The sequence below is a fragment of the Nematolebias whitei genome, chromosome 14 (genome assembly GCF_014905685.2).
Source record: "Nematolebias whitei isolate Nwh7 chromosome 14, NemWhi1, whole genome shotgun sequence".
Classification (NCBI taxonomy): Eukaryota; Metazoa; Chordata; class Actinopteri; order Cyprinodontiformes; family Rivulidae; genus Nematolebias; species Nematolebias whitei.
Window position 1 is genome coordinate 45,183,907 of NC_056511.1, and position 23,451 is coordinate 45,207,357.

The following is a 23,451-nucleotide window of genomic DNA, read 5'->3' on the forward strand; positions in this document are numbered from 1 at the left end:
GGTCCTGCTGCTCAGAGTGGTGTCTGATTTTAACCTAAAACTGACCACCTCTACTGCATCATCAACAGGAATGCATGTAAAGAGTGGTGCGACATCCAAAGAGACCATTCTTAGAAAGTTGTTCTTAGAAAGTTTTTGATGTGTTTCTCCCAGGCCAAGCCCTGTCAGTTTTTTTTGTTTTATTTATCTTTCCTTGGTGCCTTCCATCCCAGTGTCCCCTCCCACTTAATTTGTTTTCTTGTGTTTCGTCTTTGGGGACATCAGCAGCCATCCCTTGATGGGGGGGACTGACACAATCTGTCCCTTTGTCTGTGTTCCTTGGATTTCTATGTCTTTATTTCCCTTTTCTGTTTGTTTTATTTTTTCATTCTGTTCATGATGTTCTGTCCATGTTTCCTCTAATTTCTCCACTCACTCCTCAGCCTGCCTCTCCAGTCACTAACCATTCACACCTGCCTCTCATCAGCAACTGTCCCAAGTGCACTCTTTACCCACTCTCCCTCTGCCTAAATGACTGTGGAAGAAGGAGAGGAGTGAAAGAGGCCTTGACACCTGTGACCAGCAGGTAAGATGGCAGAGACTGTGCATAAAACAACTGTTCCCAGAGTTCTTCACTCTGAGGGCGGCTGGGGCTGAGTGGGTAAAGCAGTCGTCCTCCAATGCAAGAGGTGGGAGTTCGAATCCACCAGTAGTCACATGCTGAAGTGTCCTTGTGCAAAACACTGAACCCCTTGTTGCCTCTGATGTGTGTCCCATCAGTGTATGAATGTGATCTAAAGCTCTGATTAGTCTCTTTAGAATGATTTGTTCAATTAGCTTTGTAGAGATCTAGTAGAGTGCTGTATGAATGAGGCAGAGATTGTTGTGTAAAGCACTTTGAGTAAATTGATCAGATAGAAAGGTGCTATACACGTACAGTCCATTTACCATTCAATTGTCTAAGCTTTATGGAAGAGTAGAAATGAGAAAACCACTGTTGAAAAAAACAATAAATCTTGATTAGATTTGACTAAACTCTTGTGATTCAATCTGGGTTTGCTTCAACAGTTCTGATGTGAGTTAGAGAGATCATATGTTTTAAATTGTGACTTCTCAACATTGGCTCCCTGTAAAATTTAAAATAGAAATGAAAACCTTTTATAATTTAGAAAACTCTTAAAAACCAAGCTACATTTAATATCCAATCATTTTGTGCCATATATGATCAAAAAAGCACTTTGGTCTCAGATCTCAAGTTTATTTGTGGTTTCCACATTTTCTAAGAACAGAAAAGTCAGCATGGTTTTTCGTCATAAGCTCGCCCAAGCTAGCACGAGTCTGTGAGCCGAACACCCAGGCCCCACTCAGACCAACTTTTACTGCAGTCATGTCATCATTTCTGAGACAGCATTTATTTTATTTTATGGTTTGGGAAAAATACGTGGGCATCACGGTGGCACAGTTGGTAGAGCTGCTGCCTCTCAGCGAGCAGGTTGCCCTGGTTCAAACCCCGGTCCAGGGGCCTTTCTGGGTGGAGTTTGTATGTTCTCTCCGTGCATGTGTGGGTTTCCTCCGGGTACTCCGGTTTCCTCCCACAGACCAAAAACATGCATGTTAGACTAATTGGTAACTCTAAATTGTCCTGTGAGAGAGAGAGTGAATGGGTGTTTGTCTCTTTGTCTCTAGGTGTCCCTGTGATGGACTGGAGACCTGTCCTGTGTGTCCCCCACCTCTCACACAGTGACTGCTGGACATGGGCCCCAGTGAATCCCACAACCCAAAAAGGAAGAAGCAGGTAAAGATAATGGATGGATGGAAAATATTTATTTGCTCCATGTCTATAATTCACAGTTGATAAGGGCGTAAAACCTATTTTCCACTGACAAATTTGTTTTTATTTATTTTAAATTGATTTTTGTTGCTCTTGCCTTGCTGACTGGCATTCAGCGACAAAATAGAAACTGTCATGGCTTGCCAGGAGGTTCAAATAGAATTCAGACAAACACAAAGAAATAGCATTTGCTTAAAAAAGCGGATGAAGCAGCAACACATAAAAAAACAAGGAGAATCTCTAGGCATAGAAAAAGGCATGAGGAACTACATGGAGTCCGTAGGGTTCTTCTTCTTCTTCTTGTGTTTTATGGCGGTTGTCAAGCAACGTTTAGATGTGCATTACCGCCATCTACTGGAATGGAGTGTGGATCGGGATGCTAAATAAATACTACACAGGTTTTAACAAAAATAAATAAATAAATAATAATGATTATAATTATTATTATTAACTAAATAAAATAATAATAAAAGAAAAAAACAATCAAAACTATATTCTCTCGATTCTTTCCGTCTTCTTAAGGTAGTTTAACAAAAAACAACATGTTCAGCAGTGAGAAGTTTATCCAACAGCTCGTGTATATTCAGATGTAGTTTGTTGTCCTGTGGTCTACCTGCCAGTTCTTTCTCTCAGCTCAATACTTGGGACAGAATAATAAAACGTGATTCACTCTCTTCTTGGAAACAAAAGTCACATTTTCCTGTAGGACGTTTTCCCATTTTAAATAATGTACTGTTTAATCCTGTGTGGCCTAAACGTAATCTGGATATGACTGTTTCCTCCTTTCTGTTTGTCCTGTTCTCCTCATCGCACCAACTTTCCTTTGAACGTTATAAAACCACCTGCCAGTTCTTTCTTCTTCCCACTGTTTCTGCCATCTTTCCTTCACCTTTTGTTTAATAACTCATTTGATTTCTCCTTTACTGAATGGTACCAGAATATCAGTGTAAGTATTTTTTGTTGCTTGTTTTGCATATTTATCTGCCAACTCATTTCCTTTTATTCCTATATGTGATGGTATCCATATAAATGTAATTAATAAACCCATTGCTTGAATTCTATAAATTAATAATTGAATTTCTAATAAAAGGTCAGGTCTTCTGTCTGAATGATTATTTTTCAATGAGTATAATGAAGAACTTGAATCAGAACATATTACACTCCTTAATGGACGAACTTCCTCAATCCATCCCAGAGCTAAAATGATTCCCATCATCTCTCCTGTGTAGACTGGGACTACACCAGTAATTCTTTTACCTGTTCTGAAACTGAACTCTGGAACAATGAATGAAACCCCGCTACTGTTATTTGAGTTTTTTGATGCATCTGTATAAATTTGGACATATCCATAATACTTACTATCTAAATATGCTTGTATTGAATGAGAATCTGAAATGTTTTCTTTTTTACGATTTTCCAACAAAGTGAGATCAACATCACCATTAGTTAAAAGAGATGGGTGAACTGGAGACTGAGGAACTGTTTGACTAATATTTATGTGGGATATATCTAAATCTTTTATAATGTTTACAGTCCATCCAAATGAATTTAATCTATTTTTCTCTTTTTCCCAGCTAGCTTTTAAAATCTCTTGACATGGATGATTTTCATTATGAACTTTTAAATGACACCAGTAAGTTGAAATTATTTGTAATCTTCTAAGCTGAAGTGGCATTTCTCCCATTTCCACCAGTAGAGCTGATGGAGTCCGTAGGGTTGGACAGGATGTGGCATGTTAATGTGTAATGCTCAGCGGATGAGAGGTAAAATTGACAGGCTGGGCTGATGACCAGAGTGACTGCAGCTGTGCTAAATGAGAGGGTGCAGGTGTAGCTGAGCATGGTAGGTTCAAGGAGGAGCAGAATCTGCCAGAGGATAAATTAATGATAAAAAACACAAGTAACAAAAGCAAACATAAAACTCAGATCCTAACAAAAACAAAACTTTTTATTTCTGTTTGCCAGTATTTTTGTAACTTTGATATTCTTAAAATAAAAAAGAAACTGATCCAATTTTAGAAATTTTATTCATTTGTCCATTGTTCATTAAGTTTTTTTTTTTTAGATTGATCTATTTTTCAATGAAAATTTTTTATTAGAATTGTTTTTATTTCAAATGTTTAAACATGAACACCCACATCACGGCACCAACCCCTAACAAACTAAAAACTGACTAAGGAAATAACTAGTGCAGTGAGTTACAAAAGAGCTTCCAGGAAAGAAAGTACAAATAGAAAAACAGGTTTTGTATCAACTGGCGAGACAGATGGATCAGCCTGAGAAGGATGAGCAGTACGTTAGGCTTGTTAAAGACAGGAATAGTAATGTTCTAACAAGTGAGGAGAGTGTGACGGGAAGATGGAAGGAGTACTTTGAGGAGCTAATGAATGAAGAGAATGAACGAGAAAGATTAGAGGTTATAGAAACTGTGGACCAGGAAGTGGCAAAGATCAGTGAGGGTGAAGTCCGGAAAGCTCTGAAAAGAATGAAGAAGGGGAAGGCAGTAGGACCTGATGACCAGTGGAGGTTTGAAAATGTCTTGGAGAGATGGCAGTGAGGTTTTTGACTCAAATATTCAATGACATATTTGAGGGTGAAAAAATGCCTGAGGAATGGAGAAGAAGTGCTGGTGGCCATTTTTAAGAACAAGAGTGATGTACAGAGTTGTAGCAACTACAGGGGAATTAAGTTGATGAGCCACACGATGAAGATCTGGGAGAGAGTTGTGGAAGCAAGACTTAGACGAGAGGTGACTGTGAGCAGCAGTATGGTTTCATGCCAAGAAAGATCACCACAAATCCATCTTTGCTTGGAGGATGCTGATGGAGAAGTACAGAGAGGGTCAGAAAGAACTCTGTCTTTGTGGATTTAGAAAAAGCATATGACAGAGTGCCGAGGGAGGAGGTGTGGTATCGCATGAGGACATCTGGAGTGGCAGACAAGTATGTTATACTGGTACAGGACATGTATAAGGACAGCAGGACATATTAGACTGGTACAGGACATTTATGAGGACAGCAGGTGAGATGTGCTGTAGGAGTGACAGACAGCTTCAAGGTGGAGATGGGAGTGCATCAAGGATCTGCTCTGAGCCCTTCTTGTTTGCTCTGGTGATGGACCGACTAACAGATGAGGTCAGGCAGGAATCCCCATGGACTATGATTTTTACAAATGCAGCATCCATCCTTCCGAGAACCTTAAAACAAATGTCTTCAGAGATACTAAGTCTACTCTACCCCCTCCTTTCTTGCTAATCTGGGACAGATACTGGCATCCTGCTCTGTCACAGGAAGTTTCTTTGTTAACCTTCTCCGTGTGTGTTAAAATCTACAGTTGGGACCACCCTGACATGTTGCATGATTCTGGACCCCCTTCTGTATAATTCACCTTCTATGTTGAGTCACCAGACTTTGAGACTCCTGAAGAAGGGTCTTGAGCAAAGAGCTTCACTTGGCCTTATCAACAGAGACTGGTCACCATGACAATAAGCTAACCCCCCAGTTGAAGTTCTGATTCAAGGAAACCCATTTTGTTTGTATCAGCATGGTGTCAAACATCTTTAACAAAGGGTCATTGAATTATCTTCTCTGAAGAACTTTGAGAAGGGAGATTTTAATTACATTAATTATACAGTGGGATACTCCTACTGTAAGAAGCCCTCTGATTGGTTAAAAGTTAAGGGGCCCATCTTCCTGGTGCCAGGTATACTGAACACCAAGGGAGTTGTGAGACTGCAGCCGATGGAAAAAGTTGGCTTGGGATCATCAGCTGAGCTGAGCAGATGGAATGAGTGGTTGTGGAGAATTGATGAGACTGTCTGAGAAACAACAGCCATATGATGGAAGACGTGTCCAGCTGAGAGATGGTGGACATCCTGAAAATCTCAAACACCCTGGAGCTAAAGGTACGAGCCGAACAAACCGCAGCTCTGAGAAACGACATCCTTCTTGGGACAGCGGGCCACCGGCTTCCTTCATGCATCTGCTGTGGTAATGAGAGATGAACATCTTCCTTCTGATGAGAGGACCACTGAACAGTGCCAACTAAGTTTGTTTAGATACTTTAATTCATGAATCTGAGATAAACTTACCTAAATTTTAACGCTAAGAGCTAGACCTTGGTCCAAATTGAATCAAAACCCCTTCTTAAAGTTCTCAGATTTATACCATTTACTTTCCAAAATAATATTATGGGTTCATATTCATATTCAACATTGGCCATAATTTTCATGTCATAATTCAAACTGAAAATAAACATTACAGAACTGTATTTAAATTACGGATTCTTCATGTTTTCTTTGAGGGACAGGAATTAAGTTTGTTACTAGAACTGATGGTTTATATATGTTTTAGGTGAAGCCGGTCCAGAGTAAAACCTGTTAAAGGGCAGGAGTTTGAACGGACCAGAAGTCCAATATCCTGTACATGTATTCCCCTACACAGATGACATTGTGATTTGTGGTGAGAGCAGGGAACAGATGGAAGAGAACTCTTAAAGTGCAGGAATATATCCAACAATTTTCAGTCAGGTCATCTGGACAGTTTCTTTTTTTGCTGAAACATTTCATCTTCCATCCGGAAGGCTTCATCAGTCAAGGAAACACACAAAACAAAACTGATTCTTCCCCCAAACAGCTTACTCCAAAGTGGAACAAACCAGTTAGGTTGGTGCTAAGATGGTGTCTTTGGCACGCCCCCTCCTCCGATGCCGGCCCTCTTCCTCGTTGACAGTCATGTCAAACTGGTTCAAAACCAAAAAAAATCCAATGGAGCATGGACTTTTTTTTGTGCAGGTATATACTTTTCTCCACCCATGTAAACTCCACATATACTTCATCCATATGTGCAACTTTTCAGTTGAACATGAAATGTTTTAATTCATGACAATACAGTTATCCAGTCAAATTTTTCAAAATAATTGTCTCCAGGCAGAAACATGTTTTAATGTTCTTTGTCATTGGTGATGCAGAGAATGGGAACAAAACACAGAGCCCTGTGCCTTTGGGAAGACCCTGCAGGGTGTTTTTATTTTTGACCACATGGAGATAAGTTATGTAACCATTTGCAACCAAAAATTGTACTTGTTCTAAAAAAAGAAAGTTAAACATCACATCTAGGTTTACATAAATTTTCAGTATTGCAATTGTAATTTTGTTTAACTACATTATAAAGTTTTACAGAAACAGTAAGTTCTGTGGGTAACTGTTAAATTTTAGTGTGAATAAATGAAATTACATGTTGTACTTGAATGCAATAGACTGTGTGAGCCACAGAGCCTTTTGGATAATCTTGGGACAGAAAAGGGTGAACTTTTTTTAGGTTTTTAGGTTCAGAGTAATTGTTGGTTATTCTGTTGAGGTTTGGGTCAGAATTTATGTTCAGGTTGTTGTTAGTAACTGTAAAAAATTGACATGTATCCAATGTTGTATCTGATGTGTAGAAGAGAGGAAAAGCACTTCATGTTCAGCGAGGCCATGATTTGTGGAACTGAAAATAAGTGTAAGTAGACTGCCACTCCATGATGTCTTTGCTGTCAGCGTGTTCAAGGTTGCTACAATTTCACTTCCTAACTGAAGCCATTGAATTGTGTTTGAATTACTGGGAAGCTTGTGGAACAGTGCTACTAGAAGGAGTGGAGGTCACAAAGGTGCAGGACTTAAAGTAATTAGGATAAACTGTCCAGGAAAGCAGGGAGTGTGGTAATGAGGTGAAGAGAGTCCAGGCAGGATGGAGTGGATGTAGAAAAGTTTCAGGATGATTTGTGACAAAATGGTGTCAGCAAATGTCAAATGAAAAGTTTACAAGACAGTGGTGAGACCAGCTATGTTGTATGGTCTGGAGACAGAGACATGGACAAAAAACAAAAGACAGAACTAAAAAGTAGCAAAAATGATGATGTTGAGGTGACATCACTGCGGAGTGACAAGGATGGATAAGATTAGGAATGAGATCATCAGAGGTACAGCACAGGTTGAACAACTGGGAGATAAAGGTAGAGAGGACACAATAAGATGGTTTAGACATGTCCAGAGGAGGGACAGTGGTTTGGACATATCCAGAGGAGGGACAGTGGTTTGGACATATCCAGAGGAGGGACAGTGGTTTGGACATATCCAGAGGAGGGACAGTGGGTACATGGGTAGAAGAATATTAGAAATGTGGCTGCCAAGAAAAAAATGTTAAATGTTAAATGGGCTGTACTTACATAGCACCTTTCTATCTCAAGATACCCAAAGAGCTTTACACTACAATCTGTGCCTCATTAACCCATTCATACAGCTCTATACTAGATCTCTACAAATAATAATCAGAGCTTTATCACAGCCATACACTGATGGGACACACATAGGTGACAATGGTTCAGTGTCTTGCCCAGGGACTCGTCGGCATGTGACAGCTGGTGGAATCAAACCCTAACTCTTGCATTGGAGGACGACTGCTCTAACCACTCAGCCACATCCGCTCAAAAAGAGAGAACCTGAAGAAAGCCCATGCATGCACAGTGAAAACATGCAAGCTCTACACAGAAAGGCTGCAGCCAAGTTCTGAACTTGTGGCCTGCTCATCAGCTCTAATCAGAGCATCATGCTGCCCTCTAAAAAATCACTTACAAATCTGCATGAATGGACAACTCCCACCTCCCATTCAGTCTTTAAATAATGCATACATCAACCTGTTCATAAGACATCACCAGTACATACAATACTTCAGCCACTGAACTTGTTTCATTCTTGAAATTGAATAATTTTGTTCTGGTCGTTGCCAAGTTTACTTGTATTTAGAATGATTCTTTTTAATGCAAACTGCAGATAAAAAGCCACAAAAGGTCCAATGAGCTGGAAATCACAGCTCTAGACTAAACAAGCTATTATCCTCTGATCAGATTAGATACAAGTGGCCCTTTTAACCATAACACAACCTTTTAAGTACTTAATAATATACTGAAGACTGTATGAAAAACAAACAAAAAGTGTGGAAGCATGAAAAGTGCATGACAGTGTGAACAAAGCAGGGCATGGCTTGCTTCCGAAAACAAACAGTGAATCCAGCCTGATGGATTTTCCATCGCAGCGCCATGTTAATGAGAGGAAGCAGGGGAGTGCTTCCCAGGGACTGCATTGTGATACTGAGCACCGTTTTACCTTTAGCAGCTTGATGGAGGGAAACCTCTAAGAGTTTGGCCAATTTGTCCACCTCAGTTAGGGATGGTAAGTCCCCGCTCGGGATGCTTGGAAAATTGCTATCCAGCATCCGCCAGAAGCCTGCTGTGGAGAGGATGTCTGATAATGTTTTCAGATATACTCATGACTTACAGGTCACGCTGCCAAACTTAACATTCAACTTATGCCAACTTTACTTATTGTGCTTCCTGTTCTGTCCCACAAATTCTTGGAACATGTAAAAATAAAATCAAGTGCACAGAGCAGTCAAAGGTCAGCGAGGTCCTGCATATGCCCATCACTACAATCACAACAAACTAAAGAACTTCTTAAAATTGTTTAAATCAAGTCAAACACTGATAGTATCAAGAGATGCATTTTCTCCACCTGGTCATCAAACGTGCAGATTAGTGCATGTTTTGCAATTATAAAGTACTTACACAAGTCAGAAATAAAATCCCTTTGAATTAATTCATTGTTCTGGGACGTCAACACGTGTAGTTCATGTCAATCTCACAAAAAACTCTGGACTTAAAAAGTGAATGAATGTGACCTGACTTCTTTGAAATGATTCTGAATATTTCCACAAGCCATTTATATTCAGACCGATCTCTGACTTGGAGAGGTCAGTGTGCAGAGAGGAGCATGTGACGAGAGGTCAGCTTTGTTTTGAACAGACCAGCTCAGACATGAAACAGCTCTGCAGTTTCCTCTTGGTGCATAATGTAAACTTGGCTCCAATAAAAGCATCCGTTGGCACCTCAGTGGACAACAGGAAATCTTTGTTTATCAGATACCGTTCTACTGTTGGCCTCTAGATCCTCAACCCTTTTAGTTGTGATACACCCTTTTACTTAAGGATCTGTTTACTAAAAAAAGCTGCCATGTCCTGAAGATAAACAAAGACGAAGTATGTGTGTATAAAAACAATGTGTGCAGATTCTGCCTCGGTTCCTCTGGTTCAGTGACGCTTGTCAAAGTGCTTCGTGATATGTATTGTTCAACAGAGTTTAAAACATTCTTGGGTTCATGCGTCTAAAATAGACTGTGTTTCTACAGAAACAATCCAGTAAATAATAATAATAATAAATCAGAAACACAAATTCACAAGATTGAAACCCAAACTAACAGAACACTCATTCAGTTTACCCACTCAGTGGGCTTTTATTATGTTTCCAACAATGGATTTGTTTCATTCACAGTGAGAGCCACACAGTTTAGATTCCTCGCTTGCACGTCTGTGCAGCTGAGTGTTCAGGCATCAAGGCAACGCGAGTATGCTCTCAAAAATAAAGCAAGTTATACTTTTTTTAATCAGTTAACCACAAGCAAAGTTCAGTAAAAAGGACATAAAAAGAACATCAAATCCTATCAGCCCCAGGCCTCACTGGTCCACTTAAATCTGATTATATGAGAGAGCTTGCCACAGTTTCTGTGTAACTTCAGGCTGTCTCTGTTTATTCTAGAATCTCTTCCCAGCCAGCACATCTGCATCTGCTGCAGTTTTTCAGTTTTGAGCTCAATGTCTGTAGAGGGTGTCTGACATGAAATACGTCACACGTTACTGAGCTGTGTATATTCAAACATACCTTTGTTTAGTAGGCAAAACATAGCAGAACATAAATGATTAGATTAGCATACACTCACTGTCTACAGTATTAGGTACACTTGTTCAGTTGATGGTAATTACTGGGATTTTCACAAACAACCATCTCCGATATTTAGAAACACTCATCAGACCATGCAATGTTTTTTCAGTCTCTTATTATTCAATGATGGTGGGTCTGTGCGAACCATCTTCATCCATCCATCCATCCGTCCATCCATCCATCCGTCCGTCCATCCATCCATCCATCCATCCATCCATCCATCCATCCATCCATCCATCCATCCATCCATCCATCCATCCATCCATCCATCCATCCATCCAACTAGCCAGACAGCCATCCGTCCATCCATTATCGTCCACTTATTCCGAAGTTGAGTCACAGCGGCAGCAGCTTGAGCAGGGAGGTTCAGACATCTCTTTCCACAGCCACCTCTTCCAGTTCTTCTGGGAGAACCCCCAAGGCGTTCCCAGGCCACCTGAGAGACAGTCTCTCCAGCATGTCCCGGGTCTTCCCTGGGATCTCCTGAAAGTCAGACATGCCCAAAGCACCCCCCAGGGAGGTGCCGAAGGAGCATCTTTACCAGATGCCCCAACCACCTGGGTGGATGTGGCTGAGTGGTTAGAGCAGTCATCCTCCAATGCAAGAGTTGGTGGGTCGATTCCACCCACAGTCACATGCTGAAGTGCCCATGGGCACGACACTGAACCCATCATTTCCTCCGATGCGTGTCCCATTGGTGTATGAATGTGATAAAACACTGAATATTATTTGTATAGATCTAGTAGAGTACTGTATGAATGGGCAAATGTGGGCACAGATTGTAGTGTAAAGTGATATTAGTATCTTGATGAGATAGAAAGGTGCTGTATAAGTACAGTCCATTTAGCATTTACCACTTCAAACTGTTTTCAGTTTTCTGTTTTTGATGGTATCTCGGGGTCTTGTTCACGAATGAGGAAAAAATGGCCTGTGAGATCGATAGGCGAATAGGTGCAACGTCGGCAGTGAAGCGGGCGCTGTACCCGACCCCGGATAAGCAGAAGAAAATGGATGGATGGATGGATGGATGTTTTTGATGGTATTCTACAGGACTTTTTTTGTAACCAGTAATTATTTGAGCTTCTGTTGCCTTTCTGTCATTCCAGTCTGCCCATTTTACTCTAACCCAGTTGACATAAGCAAGGCTTTTTGGTCAATATGGATGATTCTCACTGGGTAATGTCTCCTATTCGGACCATTCTTCTTTAACCCCAGATATAGTTGTGGGTGAATAATCCCAGTAGATGGATCAGCCCATCTGGCACCAACAACCACACCACATTCAAAATCACTTAAATTCTCTTTCTTCCTTGTTCTGATGCAGTTTGAACTTTAGCAAGTCGTTTTCACCATGGCTGCATGTCTGAAGGCAATGACTTTCTGCCATGTCACTGGGTGATTAGCTATTTGTGTTAACAAGCAATGGAACAGGTGGTCCTAATCAAGTGGCTGCTGAATGTCAGTCCCAGTTAATTGCATGTTCATGTAGCTGTTTCTGGAAGGTTGTGGAGGAATCAAATGCTAAAAGTGACTGAGCTAGTTACACGTTGATTATATTTTACATAGTTTGATTACATCTCTATATGTATAGATTATTGTCAAAAGAATGAAATCACTGAGAGTTATTAAAATGTGCAGTCTGCTTCAGATTTTTTGAATAAATGCATAATTGAAAAAAGAAACTGTCTTTGATCATGCAGAGTACAAACAGTACCTCAAGTGAAGGAGACTGATAACAAGGTGCATACACAGCTCATTAGTGTCTTATTCCTCCTTGTGTACTTTGTTTGTGTCTTCCATACTCCCTGCAGGTTGGGACATTGCACTTCGGACACTCGTCTGGCGCTTTCGCCTTGGCCGGTGCTCTGAGAACCAGTTAGAGACGCTCATAGCGAGGCGCAGGAAACCCAATCTGATGCAGTGTATTTCTGAAGTGATGGGAATGTCAGAAAAAAGTGCTTGGTTCTGGCCCAAATGGGCACTACTGCGTTCAAAGTCTTTAACGATGTTAAGAATCTCCTGCCGCTCTGCCTGCCGCATCATCCCTCGCACGTTCAGTAGGGTCGAGACATGCTTCTTCCTGTGGGGTGGAAGGGCAAAAAGAAGGAGGCTTAAAACGGCTGTCAAAGGGAATTGGTCCTGATTGATGTCATTAGTTCTTATATTTTTTAGTAACACCTCACTAAGTCATTTGATTTTTTTCTAGGAAGGAAAAGTTTTGTACTCTGGGGTACAAAGCTTGGCTCTGATTAAAGCATGTGATCTTGACTAAATATCAGCTGAACATGTGAGGAAAGTTGGCTATAGAAACTTTTGTGTTTTACTGGATCAAACACAAAACATTACTTAATTTTTACCAATTCCTTTAGTCAGCGGTCAAACAGATTCCAGCATTGCAAATTGGGCTTGTATGGCAAATTAGAGCAAAAGCTTCTGGATAGACTTTGGCAAGACGTGATAACAGCAGAGAATGTATTTGGTGATAAAAGTAAACACCACAGATCCATGCAAACCCATGTTTTGAAAATAACGAACAAAAATCATCCAAAGACTTTGACCAAACTATTCATTACGAACGGTCCAATACACTGAATAAAACAAAGCTCCCTTTAAATCTGACAGGAAAATAAATCAATAGTATCAATAATCATATCCAACATTGCAAAAATAATTGAAAATATTTGCACTAATTTAGGGCAGCGCGGTGGTGCAAGTGGTAGAGCTGCTGCCTCTCAGCGAGAAGGTTGCCGGTTCAAATCCGGGTCCGGGGGCCTTTCTGGGTTGAGTTTGCATGTTCTCTCTGTGCATGCGTGAGTTTTCTCCAGGCACTCTAGTTTCCTCCCACAGACCAAAAACATGCATGCAAGACTGATTGGTAACTCTAAATTGTCCCTAGGTGTGAGTGAGACAGGGAATGTTTGTCTCTATGTGTCCCTGTGATGGACTTGCGACCCGTCCAGGGTGTACCCCGCCCCTCGCACAGTGATTGCTGGACATGGGTACTGGCGACCCCCGTGACCCAAAATGGAAGAAGTGGGTAAAAGATGATGGATGGATGCACCAATTTACGTGTATTTCACAGATCTTTACATTTTGCAAGTGAATGACTTTTACAGCAACATCTTTTAAGACAGCTACCAAAGCCAACAGATCATAGCCAACACAAAAATGACTAAAATGCCATCACTATTACAAATATTAAGCTAAAATTACATATAAGAATAGCAAAAAGTCAATCCCAACACACTGCGCATGGCATCTTGCAACATTGCATGAGATTTTAGATAACATTGTTTTTTAAATGTTTGACAACAATGGCTACAACTTCATAATGTTGTAGTATAAGATGAGCTTAGTCTATAACTTTGGTATGAAAGCCAGTTCTTTTATGGAATGTTAGAAATGCCTTTATGTATTTTTTATTTGTTTATTTACACTTTCTATTTCCTCAAGCCGCTGAGACGAGCTGGTCTGTGAAGCTCAGTCCTCACCTCCTTCTACAGGTGTGCAGTGGAGAGCATCCTGTGCTCCAGCATCAACGTGTGGCATGGAGGCTGCACAGCTGCAGAAAGAAAAGCTCTGCAGAGAGTGGTGAAGGCTGCACAGAAGATGTTGGAGTCAGTCTCTCCACCAACACAGACATCTACACCTCCAGATGCAGGAAGAGGGCCACCTGCATCATGAAGGACCCCACTCACCCAGCACACACTTTTTGCCCTGCTCCTCTCAGGAAGAAGGCTGAGGAGCATTAAGTGCAGAACCTCCAGGCTGAGGAACAGCTGTTCTGAGGCTGTTAGACTCATGAATCTCTAACCAGAAAAAATCATTGAAAATTACTGTGAAAAATGAGTGGAAAAAAAAAAAAACCTGTGAAAATTTCTGCAATGCCACTTGGTTGTTGATAGGTGCTGATGACTATCCATGATGCTGATCTCATGCTGCTGATTATTTCATGTTACTGTATTCATTAGTCCTTATCTGCTCATACAAACTCATGTTCGTGCTGCTGTTGTTTTGGCGCATTGTTTTTGTACCATTAGTGCTTAGTGTATTCTTAGATCAGTGAATGTAGTATATTCTTGGTTTATGACTCGGATCTTACTAATGTTTTTCTTTACAATTTGTGTTTTTGTTGGATGTGTCTGGGACCCTATATACATAGTTTTGTCCCACCTCATGTATCACATGTGGTGTGTATGACAAATAAATCTCTCTGACTCTGATTTATTTATATTTTAATTTTTATTTATATTAGGGTTGTCCCAATACTAGTTTTTTTTTCTTTTCAGACCAAGTACAAGAACAAGTACTTCAGTATGGGTACGTGCCTCTGTGTACCAAAACCAAGCAGTTAATGAGTGAGTACGTATTTGAACATTACACAATGACTTTAAAACAGGAACACAACAATCAGTATTAACACAACATCTATCTTAAAATATCTCTTTTATATTTAATTGTCTTTGGTTATTTACAAAGTGGAAGAAGAAATGGCATCACCAAGCATAAAAGTGGTATTGGTTTGAAGTACTGAGGTGTTTTTATAAGTATGAATACTTGTGGCTGGTACTGGGCCCGATACTAATATTGCTATCAAGACACCACTTCTTTGAATACATTTAATTTTTTATTATGGCTCACCAGAGTCGTCAGGTAGCTCTCTAGACACATGGACATACCATATTATTAATTTTAATGCATTGGTTGAATATATGATGAATACATTTAATAAAGTATAAAAATGTTTTGACTTTTACCACCCTCAGTCTTTGGGAATCAAGTTAGTGATTCAACATCTCTTGTTGTGACAAACCACCCATGCATCCATCCACCCATTACCTCCACTTGTTTCAAAGTCGGGTTGTAGGGTCATCAGCTTGAGCATGGAGACCCAGACATTTCTTTCCACAGCCACCTCTTCCAGCTCTTCTGGGGGGACCCCAAAGTGTTCCAAGGCCAAACGAGAGACGTAGTCTCTCCAGCATGTCCTGGGCCTTCCTCGAGGTCTCCTTACTGTCGGACATGCCTGAATCACCTGCCTAGGGAGCACCCAGGAAGCATTCTTACCAGATCCCTCAACTGGCTTCTCTCAATGTGGAGGAGCAACAGTTCTACTCTGAGTCTCTCCTGGTTAACTGAACTTCTCACTCAATCTCTAAGAAAGAGTCCAGCTACCCTGAGGAGGAAACTCATTTCAAACGCCTGTATCTATGATCATTCTTTTGGTCACTACACAGAGTTTGTGACCATAGGTGAGGGTAAGAACGTAGACTTACCAGAAAGCAGAGAGCTTTGGCTTATAACTCAGTTTCCTCTTCACCACGACAGATTGGCACAGAGTCCGCAATACTGCACCAATCCATCTGTCAATTCCTCACTCCATTCTCCCCTCACTTATGATCAAAACCCCAAGATACTTGAACTCCTCCACTTGAGGCAAAACCTCACCCTCGACCCAAAGAGAGCAATCAACCCTTTTACGACTGAGGACCATGGCCTCAGATTTGGAGGTGCTGATTCTTATCCCAGATGTTTCACAATCATCTGAGAACCGCTTCAGTGGGAGCTGATGATCATGGCACAATGACGCCAACAGGACCACATCATCCACAAATAACAGAGAAGAAAACCTGAGGCCACTGAACCAGACTCCCTCCACCCACTGGTTTTAATGAGAAATTCTGGTAATAAAGGTTATGAACAGATTCTGTGGCAATGGGCAGCCCTGGTAGATTACAACTCCTACACTGAAGGAGTCTGACTTACTACCAGCAATGCAAGCCAAACTCTCACACTGCTTGTATAGGGACAGAACAGCCCGTAGCAACGGGCACCCAATACCATATTCACGAAGCTCCCCTCCACTGTGTACCTCAAGGAAAATGGTCAAACGCCTTCTCCAAATTCACAAAACACATGTAGAATGGGTTGGCAAACTCCCATGATGCCTCGAGTACCCTAGTAAGGCTAAAGAGTTGATCCAGTGTTCCACAGCCAGAATGGAATCTGCATTGTTCTTCCTGGATCTGAGGTTCAAACAACAATCAAACTCGCCTCTCAATTACTCCGGAATAGACCTTACCAGGTAGGCTGAGGAGAGTGATACCCCAATAATTGGAGCACATTCTCTGTCCCCGTTTTTGAAGAGGGGAACCACCATCCCTATCTGCTAATCCAGTGGCACTGCCCCCACGGTCCAGCTATTAATGTTTCGTTTTTCAGGGCGAGATGTCAAATTTTGAGGTCTGGCCCCACCCCTTCAGCATGCTCCGAAACGCACCGTTTAGATCACTTTTTGGCCCCCATGCCTTTTGACCAAAATGTCCAAGTTTGAAACTGATTGACCGAAATCCCTAGGAGGAGTTCGTTCAAATGTGGAGGCTGTAAACTGACAAAAAGGTGTGAAATTTGGGATTTCATTCCAAAATTGCTGCCTTCTTGTTTATCGTACAACGTTGGTGCCAGAGGGCTTTCTGTGCATCTTGAGGAACTGGACAAGTGTACCAAATTTCATTTTTCTACGACAAACTAAGGTTAATGCGGGGGGTATTTTGAAAATTTCCAGGTGGCGCTCTTGATCCGTTTCTGTTGTGATTTTTGCGACACTCTTAAAATACGTAATTTTTCAGCAGTCCTGATGTGTCCGCCAAATTTGAGTTTTGGGATATGTTAAGGCCCCCAAAAGGCGAATTCATTTGCCAAAAAATTGCAGCTCGGGCCTGAACAGAGCGATTACAATAGGCCTTTGCAGCGCTTTGCTGCTCGGGCCTCATAAACAATATTTCTGTTAGTGGTGGGAGATGTAATGAAGCTATCTGAGCTAAATGAAACAATCTGGACATTATATGATTCAAGTTATGTGATTTAAACAATGATGTGAAACATACTGCAACAAAGAACTAACTAAATAAATAACAAAATCCCCCACCCCCCCATACCGGACCAGCCACATGTCCTCAACATATGACACAAAAGGCTGCCAGGTGTCCCAAAATCTTTCCACAGAACCCTTTAGGGTGTATCTATTTTTTTCCAGATGAATGAGTTGAAGATCTTTCTGACAGGTTCTTCTGCCAGGCATTCCCAGCAAACCCTCACTACACATTTGGGTCTACCGGGTATGTCCGTCATCTTCCCCCGCCAGCTGATCCAACTCGCTACCAGGTGGTGATCAGTTGACACCTCAGCTCCTCTCTTCACCCGAATGTCCAAAACAAACAGCCGCAAATCAGATGACACCACTATGAAGTCAATCATTGATGTACGACCTAGGACGTCCTGGTGCCAAGTGCACATATGGACACCCTTATGTTCGAACATGGTGTTCGTGATGGACAAACTATGACTAGCACAGAAGTCCAACAACAGACCACAACAGAATTCATTGAGTTGGGTGGGGTTAGGAGATGATGGCTGTGGGCTGGGGCCAGGTCAGGTCGGATTATTTGGATCTGAGCGCAACTCTAGGCTAAGCCCGACTGGGCCCCATGGGTAGAGATCCGATCACCAGGCACTTGCTGACAAGCCCCTCCCCCAGGCCTGGCTCCAGGGTGGCGCCAATGGTAACCCACGTCCGGTCATTAAGCTTCTTGTTGATGTTTGTCCATAAAATGTCTTTGGAATTGACAAAGCACCATCTGAGAATATCCATCCATCTATCCATCCATCCATCCATTATCTCTACCCGCTTCTTCCTTTTTGGGTCATGGGGATCACTGATGCCCGTGTCCAGCAGTCACTATATGGGAGAGAGGCAGTGGACACCCTGGACAGGTCTACATTCCATCATAGGGACACAGAGACAAACGAGACAAACAACCTTTCACTCTCTCTCTCTCACCTAGGGACAATTTAGAGTTACCAATCAGCCTAACATGCATGTTTTTGGTCTGTGGGAGGAAACCGGAGTACTCTGAGAAAACCCACGCAGCATGGAGAGAACATGCAAACTCCACCCAGAAAGAATCCTGGCTGGGATTTGATCTGGCGACCTTCTCAATGAGAGGCGGCAGCTCTATCAACTGTACCATTGTGCTGCCCCTCCTGACAATATGAAAGTTAAAACCATTTTGTTAATATCTCTGGACTAATCCACATCAGATACTTCAAAAGATATAGGTGCAGTCAAATGTTCAGTCAAATGTTGGCCTTGTTGCTGTTTTAAGTGCTCGATAAATAAATTGGTATGGTATGGTAAATGTTTGGATGTTGAATAAAAATGTTTTACTCTCACTTTTTACTAGTCTCTTCATGAGTCATTGTCATATGCATGTATTTTAGATTGTTGAATAATGACAACACAGAGAGAAGAGATGGAGCAGGTTGTTTAAAAGAACTGTCACATTATAAACAGAAGCTGGTCCTGTAAAAGGAAGCGCACCAACAGTTTAACGCAGGACAAATTCTCTTTGATCTTCTGAATTTCTGGCAGGGGATCCTATACTGGGAGTTCGCACATGTCCATGTTTGAAGTGCTCTGTTACAATTTCTTTTCCTCACTTCCCCCTCTTTAAATTCCAAATGTGTGGCACCAGTCTGTCGCCTGCTGGGTGGCAGGAACAGGAAGTAATTGGCAGCAGCTTCCTGTCTAATTCTCAGACAGTTATGTATGTGTAATTATAGGCAGCTAAATTCAAAAAGTGTTCAATACAAAAACAACTGGACTTTATTTGTAACAGAAGACGTTTCGCTCCTCATCCGAGGAGCTTTCTCAATTCAAAGAGCTCTTTGAATTGAGAAAGCTCCTCGGATGAGGAGCAAAACGTCTTCTGTTACAAATAAAGTCCAGTTGTTTTTGTATTGAACGCTTTTTGAATTCATCATGTCCTGGATGACTGAGAATCTTCACCAGCATATAGGCAGCTAACCACTACCTGAGACCCCCCCCACACACACACACACACACACCTTATCCACCCACCCAGAGACATCCCTGCCTCATCAATTTTCTAACAGACCTCACAGTTCTCCAAAATAGCTAAATTAATGTAGAAATGTTTCGAGACTACTTTTCTTTTTGATCCAGCGTGATAGAAAACACAAGAACATGCTTGTTAAATTGTTGTTTTTTGATTCAGAACAAAATCACCATGCTGAATGTGTACATGCAGTAAATCTGATGTGTCCTCATAGGTGCTAACTGGTATTAGTGATTAGTGACAAACACGTACCTTATATCTGGAAACTCTTTGACCAGGACTGCTACCTCCATCTGGATAGAAGGCGTGTCCTCCAGGAGGATTATGTCAGCTATATGACTGATGATACTGTCTAACCACGAGGCACTCGATTCCTGAAACACAGATGAATGTTTCACAGTAATCACACAAAACATTTCAACTCTTTCTGTGTAATGAACGGTGAAATGTATTTGGTCTGTTGCTGCTGTTGCCAGCAAAAATGTTCTCACGCTTTTGTGTGTGTTTGCTCGTCTGCTGTGTTAGCAAAGTAGTTTCGTGAACTAACAAACACATTTTTATGGAGTAAATATTGGATGTAGATTTACAACTACTTACCGTTAAGATGTAACACAGTTCAAGGTCAAGGTCAAGGTGTCTTTATTGTCATTCACATCGCATGTGGTACATGAGGTGGAACAAAACTATGTACACAGGATCCCAGTTACATCCAACAAAAATACAAATTGTAAAGAAAAATAGTAAAATCTGAGATATGAACTAAAAAATATGATAAACTAAGAATATACAAAGCACTAATAGTACAAAACAATGTGCCAAACAACAGCAGCAGGAGGAGGACGAATGAACACAGCAACATGAAATAAATCAGCAGCATGAGATCAGCATCATGTATAGTCAGCAGCACATATCAACAATCAAGTGGCATTACAGTGATTTTTATTTCACAGTAATTTTCACAGTGATAATCCTGACTAGGGATTCATTAGTCTAACAGCCTCAGGGTAGAAGCTGTTCCTCAACCTAGTGGTTCTGCACTTAATGCTTCTTAACCTTCTGCCTGAGGGGAGCGTGGCAAAGGTGTGTGTGCTGGGTGAGTGGGGTCCTTCATGATGCAGGTGGCCCTCTTCCTGCATCTGGAGGTGTAGATGTCTGTGATGGTGGGAAGACTGACTCCAACATCTTCTGTGCAGCCTTCACCACTCTCTGCAAAGCTTTTCTTTCTGCAGCTGTGCAGCCTCCATGCCACACGTTGATGCTGGAGCACAGGATGCTCTCCACTGCACACCTGTAGAAGGAGGTGAGGACTGAGCTTCCCAGACCAGGTCGCCTCAGTCACCTGAGGAAGTAGAGACTCTGATGAGCTTTCTTGATCAGGCTGGTAATGTTGTTTCCCCAGCTGAGGTTGTTGTTTAGGTGCATACCCAAGTACTCATCATTGTTTTTGACACATCCAACCACTGCTGTATCATCTGCAAACTTTACAATATGACAGACTGGATGGGTCAGTGCACAGTTATACATTAGCAGAGTGAACAGGAGGGGACTCAACACACAGTCCTGAGGGGAGCCAGTGCTGAGGGTTATGGTGGAGGAGGAGAAGTTGTGGATCCTCACAGACTGCGGTCTGTTGGTTAAGAAGTCTAGTACCCAGTTGCATAGAGAGGGACTTAGTCCTAGTGTGAGTAGTTTGTCCATCAGCGTCTGGGGAATCATGGTGTTGAAAGCAGATATGAAGTCCACAAACAGCATACAGATGTAGGAGTCCTTCTGCTCCAGGTGGGTGAGAGCAGTGTGGACTGCAGAGGAGATGGCGTCTTCTGTAGCTTGATTCTCGCAGTATGCGTACTGATGAGGGTCCTCCTTCAAGATGGTCACCACAGTTATGAAGAGTCTTTCGTAACAAATGCTCCAAGCACGACATGTTGTACAACAAATTTGCTTAAACCTTTACTATCAAATATTGGATATATCCATGGTTGTCTGTTAACCAAATATCTCAATAGATACATTTTAATAAAACTTTCCAGTCATAATCCTACAACTCATTTGATGAATAAACTAAATTTAAAATGGCCACCATTGTTAATCAACCGTAGGCAACACAAAAACAGCTACAACTCAGCCAGTTATAAAGATATTGTATTTAAATAGAATGTGGCAGTAGCTGAGAGCCATCCCTAACCTATACTCTAAAATGTGCAATATTGCACAAGATCAAGAATAAAGACATTTACAGGGTTTAACCAAAATTGCTATAAATCCATCCCTCCTTTTGGATCATGAAATGATCTTAATTTAAAACTCTGGCATGGAACACCTTGCAAAAAGGAACTGAAGTTGTCCTCCTAGATTTGATAATATCAATAGAAAAATCAAAGCAAATATGTTCTTGTTTTTAGTATTTCACACTGATTTACAGCACACTTATTTATTGTTTAATAAACTAAGCTTTATTAACAGCATTTTTAATGTAGTTTATTGTCATTATTGTTTACTGTTCTTGTTGTCTATACTTTATATGTTCTGTCTGGAACAGGTCCCTCTTGAAAACGAGTCCTCGTGGCTCAGTGAGGCTAGCCTGTATAAATAAAGGTTGAAGGAATGGAAGGATGTAGGCAAAATGCAACCCTTTAAGGAATGCTATGCCGTTGTTTCCCTACGTCTTTTTCAGTCTAAATGTGTTTTCAGAAGAGAGCACATCTTCAGAGGAACCAGATTAATTAATGTCTCTTTAGGTCAGAAGACAAACCTTTTTCTCACATGTTAACAACTCTACCTTTGTATTCCCAGTTTTTGTTTTTACTTCAAAATACTCGGGAAGACAGAAAACTGGACTAATTGCTGAAGGAGTCACAAGAAACAACATTTTTAGTGAGCTATAAAAATCCCCTCTCTCGCCCCCATGTTTCTAGTTTCCACAGCAGTTCTGTCCCACTCCTTGGCCAAAAAGGCTACCAAGGTCATTCCAGAGGCACATCAAAGTCCACCAGCTGAAGGGAACAGGAAGTTCTTTCCAAACACAGCTTCTTCCTGTTGTCAGCCGAGATGATGGGCACTTGTTTGAACTTGAACACAAGTGGTTGCCAGGTTGTCAAGCGTACTTGTTCTTAATTGTTTTCCCTTTTTAGGTAAGTGCTAACGTCAGCCTGGTCCATCCATCTCTATCCCACTGATGGCAGCCATTTTCAGAACTCACTCTTGTATCAACACTGTCTGACCTCTTCCTAACCTAAGAAGTTTAAAGGTCAAGCTCCATTCATGATGAACAGACTGCGTATTTCCTCCACAGCACAAAGAAGAAAGAAAAATCAGCAGTTTGAAGTCTCGGTGCATTTAATCCCCAGAAAAGTAACTATTAGTGCTGTCTTAGATGCTTGGAAGCTTGTTTTCTTACCACTTTCTGTCAATCCCCCCCCCCCCCCCCCCCACACACACACACACACAAAGGTTTGTATTTCTATCTTTACAGGGACGTTACATTGACTTCCATTCATTTCTATAGCCTAACAATGAGTCTTACCTTAAACCTAACCATTACCAGTGCATACATAACCCTAACCCTAACCATTACAAGTACATACCTAACTCTAAACTTAAACATTACCAGTACATACCTAACCACAAACCTAACCATTACAGTACATACCTAACCCTAAACCTAACCATTACCAGTACATACCTAAACCTAAACCTAACCATTACCAGTACATACCTAACCCTAAACCTAACCATTACAAGTACATACCTAACCCTAAACCTAACCATTACAGTACATACCTAACCCTAAACCTAACCATTACCAGTACATACCTAACCCTAAACCCAACCATTACAAGTACATACCTAACCCTAAACCCAACCATTAAAAGTACATACCTAACCCTAAACCTAACCATTACAAGTACATACCTAA

General features: G+C 41.3%; 1 protein-coding gene across 1 annotated transcript in view; it reads right to left on the minus strand.

Annotated features, from left to right (window-relative positions):
• Positions 1-12,381: 12,381 nt before the first annotated feature.
• The window catches only part of LOC119420339 (tumor necrosis factor alpha-induced protein 2), a 22,306-nt gene continuing 11,236 nt past the window's right edge, over positions 12,382-23,451 (minus strand). Inside the window, exons 12-13 of the mRNA XM_037687726.1 lie at positions 19,788-19,909; positions 12,382-12,697 (exon numbers count right to left, since the gene is read on the minus strand). Coding sequence (XP_037543654.1) covers positions 12,382-12,697; positions 19,788-19,909 — 438 coding nt within the window. The remainder of the gene's footprint in view (positions 12,698-19,787; positions 19,910-23,451) is intronic.